The sequence below is a fragment of the Microtus ochrogaster genome, chromosome 6 (assembly GCF_000317375.1).
Source record: "Microtus ochrogaster isolate Prairie Vole_2 chromosome 6, MicOch1.0, whole genome shotgun sequence".
Taxonomy (NCBI): domain Eukaryota; kingdom Metazoa; phylum Chordata; class Mammalia; order Rodentia; family Cricetidae; genus Microtus; species Microtus ochrogaster.
Window position 1 is genome coordinate 24,940,314 of NC_022013.1, and position 6,053 is coordinate 24,946,366.

The 6,053-nt window shown below is 47.2% G+C and overlaps 1 protein-coding gene across 1 annotated transcript; it reads left to right on the top strand.

Moving 5' to 3' along the window:
• Positions 1-308: 308 nt before the first annotated feature.
• Positions 309-4,872, top strand: LOC101980025 (alpha-1,3-mannosyl-glycoprotein 4-beta-N-acetylglucosaminyltransferase-like protein MGAT4E). The gene is made up of 4 exons (XM_005348376.3): positions 309-633; positions 1,965-2,084; positions 2,784-2,940; positions 3,681-4,872. Exons 2-4 carry the CDS (start codon positions 1,977-1,979, stop codon positions 4,808-4,810), a joined length of 1,395 nt encoding a protein of 464 aa, XP_005348433.1. The 5' UTR covers positions 309-633; positions 1,965-1,976; the 3' UTR covers positions 4,811-4,872.
• Positions 4,873-6,053: the final 1,181 nt, after the last annotated feature.

Here is a 6,053-nt window from a genome sequence, read left to right on the forward strand (position 1 = left end):
CTAAGACCAAAGGAGAGCTAGATATTTGAGAACAATTGTGTGGTAATCCACCAGCTAGCACAGCCAGCAGGTGAGAACACAGGCAATGCTGACCGGCTCATGGGGCCCTCTGATAAGAAAGGAATAACTCAGAATCTACACTTGTTGACTCAAACTAACAGGTAACATTCCAATTTCAAGTAGCAAGAGTGAAAAAGACAGTTTGAAAACTATGTCCCTACCTCACCCAGAAGCAGGCATCTGATGTAAAGCCAGATTGACACACAGCACCATTCAGGCTGAACAATGGTTGTCAGGTGGGGTTTCCTGGCGGGGGTAACCAGCTTCAGTAACCTCAGAGAAGTCACTCTGGGACTATATCCTTCAGCATTAAGTTTATTTTTCTTCTTGGTTTCAGAGAAAATCCTGATCCAGTTAACCCTCAAGCAGCATTTCCTGCTGGCAGAAAGACTTCAATGGATATTGCACCCAAAACCTGGTGAAGATGTGGTCCTGGGTGGAAAGTTCTGGTTTCTTCCAGGTTTGTATGGATCCCTGCAGTCCACCATGGAGTAGATACACCACGTCCTACTGACTTCACGCCAAACCTTGTCTGTCTGCTTGACACAGTCCTGGAAAGGATCAGGTCCAAAAGTAAGTATGGAGTTGAGAGATGAGAGCTAATGTATTTATCACTAATCCCTACTGGAAAATGTTGGTCTGAATTTGATACTTGGGCGGGAATATAATTAACACTTAACCTTAAATTTCCTCTTCATTTAAATTTTGTTTGTTTTTGTTTTCTTCCGAGACAGGGTTTCTCTGTGTAGCTCTGGCTGTCCTGGAACTCACACTGTTAGACCAGGATAGGCTCGAACTCAGAGATCCATCTGCCTCAGCCTCCCGAGTTCTGGGATTAACGGTGTGTACCACCACCACCCCATCCATTTAGAAAATTATTATGGGGGCTAGACTCAGTGGTCATGAGCTATGGCTGTTCTTCCAAAGAACTCAGGTTCCCAGCACCCACACAGTGACTCACAACCATCTGTAACTCCAGTTCCAAGGGATTTGACACCCTCTTCTGGCCCCTGCATGCACCAAATACACATATGGCACACAGACATACTTACAGGGGAAATACGTATACACAGTTTTTTAAAAAAGTGTATTACTATCACAACCTGCCAGTGATCGTTGCCAAGGAAGTTGAATTTGAGATTGAACAGAACCAGAGGACTCTAGGCTAGTGCCTTTACCAGAATTCTGTGAAACTTTTATCCTAGCGAGCTCACAGAGAAACAGCAATAAACATACTGAGTGGTTCTCATCACCATTGGCAGGATACAGACGGTCTCATGGTGAAATGGGGCTGTTTACACAATGCCTAGAGCACACTAAGCTGCACTGCTGAGAAAGAGAGAGGAAACACCTTGCCCAGGGCATTCCTCCCAAGGGAGTAAACAAGGTTATATGGGAACAGAGTTCACATGGCAGGATAGTGTCAAAAAGTCAAGTATTCACTTAATTTAAGTATTGTGTACACATATGTAGGCACGTGCACATGACAGCGTCCATGTGGAGGTCAGAGGACAATTTCCAGGAGTCGGTCCTCTCCTTCCACCATGTAGATCGCAGGGTAGAACTCAGGTCATCAGGCTTGATAGTAAGCGCCTTTAGCTAAGGAGCCATCTCTACAGCCTCCATTTCCCCTTCTTGGCAACATGCCCTCCGCAGTTCACCTGGGAGCATGGAGAAGGCAGGAGCTCCACAGAATGAAACCTTTGTTTGTTGATTTTCTTGAGATGGCTAAAAGCAGGGGCAAGAGAAAATTTGGACGGAAAAGGTTAAGACAATAAGCAGGCATTGAGAAAGCTCAGTCCAGGAAGGGTGGGCTCAGGACATGGCATGCCAGGCAGGCAGGGCATCCCTGCTCTCTGAATAGGAGGCCCTCGGGATCTACTCTGCTCACCTTCCTTTCGCAGCCGCTCCACACCATGCAAGGTTGCCTGTGGAAATGCGTCGGAGTCCTGGCATCCTTAGTCATCCTGGGGTTCTTCAGTGGGAAAAATAAGGCAGCTCGTGTGGAGTCCAACGCATCACTGGTGAGTACCAGACCTAAAAGCTTCTCCCTTCACAGGAAAGGGTTAAAGCCTCTAGGCTCATCATGGGCACCCTAAAGGGGTGCATCTGAGGCATCCAGACATGCCAGAGAGGAGGTTACCTTGGAACTGGACTCTAGACAGATAGGGTTGGGGGAGGGCAGGAAGAGGATTAGACATTCCAGACATAAGGTGAAGCACAGCCACCAAAGGAGGTGGAGGTACTGATCAGGAGGTATCAGCAGACACGCCAAGGCAGATGCTAGTCTTCCCCTTTCTCCTATGAGAAAGCAGAAGTACGTCCTGCAGTGTTAACCTCAGCGCACACACAAGGCAGCTGAGGCTTTGGGCAGCAGAGCTGTGTGAGGTGAGACTGAGCAAGTAAAGGGCTTTCAGGCTGAGGCAGCGTGGGGTGGACGTTAAAGACGGACAGGCTCTGTCTCTCAAAACCCAGCAGAGGCCTGAGCCAAGTTAGACCATGTTTGCCCACAATGACACATGGGCAGCTGCTTGGCAGGCAGGTTCTCATTCTATAGGACTCCAAGGCCACATGGCTGTGGCTGAAAAGTTCTGTGTGGGACTCATGACCAGGTGGGGATGGCAGAAAGCTGTAATGACTCCTGGGAGAGGCCGTGTGCCAGTTGTCTCCAGAGGATCCTAAGACTTGCCCTTGGGACTGATACTATACTGTCTTATATTCAGAATGAAAAGAAAAAAATAATACAGCAGATCGCTCAGGAACAGATCAGCTCTGAAGTCAAGAGCCATATGAAATACTTCACCAAGATGCAGGAAAATTCCCAAGTACTCCAGCATGCCAGCTACACACTTCTGGCTGGAACCTCTCCCCAGGGAAAGTGTGAGTCTGTGGGAAGAGCCATTAGGCTTGGAGACAGCCAGGCAAAGTCTTTCATCCAGAAAAGGAGAGTGGGGTCTGAAGGACGGAGCTGGCAGCTCGAGGGAAGCAAGTACTCTGAGTGAGGACTAGCTAGGACAGGTTCCACTTAGGTTCATTTGCCTCCCCCCATCCCTCTTGAATGCCCAGCAGGACCTAAAGGCCAGAGTAACTCTGTGAGGGAGCCTGTGGTGACACTCATTCATGCCAGGCTTCCAGGAAAAGGATGGATGGATGGATGGAAGAGGAACCAGGGGGACTTGGGATATGGGTGGAGGAAGAAGCGGGTAGTCAAAATAGAAGGAAGTGTGAATTTATGGTCCACTGAACGGCACAGCCCAGGGAACTGGACTGGCCAGCCGTACGGATTTAAAGGGAACTGAGGATGCTCTAGTCCAGGACTAGGTAAACCACAGTAGTTGAGATAACTCTGAAGTCCAGGCAAAGATCATTTGCTTACGTGGCAGTAGCTACCTAGTTTCATACCAAAGAAAGCCTTAGCCTCTGTGAAGCTTCTCCCATGAGTCTTTCAAAGTATTAAACAAGCAAGTGAGACTTTATACTGTTGAGCAGGCATTCACCTCCCACAGACCTATACTCCCTGGAGAAGAAGATGTGAGCTTGGCTTAGGTGAGAGGCTGGGAAGGAAGTCCTGGGAACCAACTATCTTGCCGAAGTACTGAGGGTATCCCTGTGTTTCTCAGGGCTGCTGACCGTGGGGATCTCCTCAGTGCAGCAAACCCATGGGAGTTACCTCTTGGACACCCTGAAGTCTCTTTTCCAAGCTTCCTCAGAACAGGACCTGAAATATATGCTGGTATTGGTCCTCCTGTCAGACACTGACCCCACATGGCTCAACCAAATAGTTGCCAACATTTCAGGTCTCTTCACGTCACACATTGAATCCGGGAGGCTGGCGGTGGTCCACGGTCTGCTTGGTGGCTCCCTGGCAAACAGCAGAAATCATAGCTCACCCTGTGGAGAGCTTTATGCTAGGCAGAAAACAAGTTCTGTCCTCCTCATGAATTTTGCCAGCAACCTCTCTGACTACTTCCTGTTGCTAGTAGATAATGTGAGGTGTGCCCCCAGGTTCATGTCTAACATCTACTGGGCAGTGTCGGCCTGGAAAGAGCTCCCTTGGGTGATCCTGGACTTCTCAGGCATGAAGATCTCTGGGAAGGTCTTCCACACCAGAGACCTCCCCCGCCTGACCTCCTTCCTGCTCCTCTTCCCCAAAGACGTTCCCACTCACTTGCTTCTCTCTGAATTCAGTCTTCTCTTGTCTCAAAATGTTCCAATTCGCTTCAGTTCCTCCATCTTCTACCACATGGGCAATTACTCTGAGTTTGAAGACACGTGCTTTCCTGAGGAGCAGGACAAGGACTTGGGGGAACCAGACAACCCTGCCGCTACTGTCTTCACAGACATGCTCTTGTTTTGGAATACCATCCCACAATATGCCTACATTCTCAACGATGACTGCTTATGGGTCATGAACCCTTTAGAAGGTAACTACTTGCTGGTGGTTCTGGATAAGCCACAAAAAGTCATCCGGGTAGCAGTGCTGACGGGCTCTGCTCACAGTAAGATGAACTTCTTACAACAGGGACAGATACTGCTGGGCTATAGCCTCATGGACTACCCCAAACGTTGCGCTCACTATACCTTGGTAGGACCTGTGGTGAGAGGGCAGTTAGACCAGATGGTATTTTACGAGGAAGATGCTGTGAAGGAGATTAGCTGTATAAAACTTCTGGTGACAGCATCTCATGACTCCGCCATCAAGATCCTACAGATCAGGGTCTGGACAGAGGTTGAGGAAGAGGAGACTTAGAGAAAGACTGGCTCTAGGAAGAGAGAAATAAATGCATCAGTTGACCAAGAATTTCTCCTCCTCGTGAATACAGTGATTATGTAATTTATTCTGTGAAGTGAGATCCTATGCAGTTGGTTCTTGTAAACTTGACACAAACCTAGACACATCTGAGAGAAAGTGCTCCTGTAACGCTGGCCCGTGGGCAAGCCTATGGGGCGTTTCTAAATTAGTGTTTGATGTCTTAAACACACAAAAGTGAGCTTCTCAACAACATCACTCTCTGGCCTCCTGTGCACGTACACACACACACACACACACACACACACACAAGCTCTGCTAGAAAGTCAGATGTCATGGCCCATCCCTAGAATCACAGCAATTAGTGTGGGGGGGGGCTCAAAAATTCTCAGTTACCTCAATACTAGAAGGGCTATTACATGAGACCCTCTCTTTAAAAAAAAAAAAAAAAGGAGCTAGATGTAGTGGCACACGCCTTTAATCCCAGCACGGGGAGACAGAGGCAGGAAGATCTCTGTGAGTTCAAGGTCAGCCTGGTCTACAGAGCTAGTTTCAAGATAACCAAAGTTACATAGAGAGACTATTTCAAAAAAAGAAAGGAAGGAAGGAAGAAAGATGACATAGATGTTAATTCTCTAATGGAGAAGAGATGAACTTCAATAAAAATACAAATGAGAGTGTTTTTACATTGTCTACTTTTTCATTTTAAAGTATTTTTTTCATACAGAATACTCTATCATGGTTTTCTTCCCCTCATCTCCTTCCAGATCCTCCCACTTCCCTATGTAACCCCAGCAGTCCAATTCCATGCCTTCTTCCTCTCTCTCGTTAGAAAACAAGGAGCCAAATAAACAAACAACCCAGAATAAAACAGACAAAAAAGAAAAGTGCAAGAAACATGTACATGCAGATACACACACAAAACCCATAAAAACGCAAAAACAGAGACCATAATCTATAAGCAAAAAACAAGTATGGTGAACAATGACCAAACAACAGGGTAGTGGTGACACAAGCCTTTAATCTCAATACTAAGGAAGCAGAGGTGGGCCAATCTCTGTTGCAGAATATTTATATGCTGTGAAGATGTATCTTTGCCAAGGTGCTTTCTAATTGGTTTAATAAAGATCTGAATGCCAGGAGGCTGAGATGGTTCAGAGGTTAAGAGCACTGGCTGCTCTTCCAGAGGTCCTGAGTTCAATTCCCAGCAACCACATGGTGGCTCACAACCATCTGTAATGAG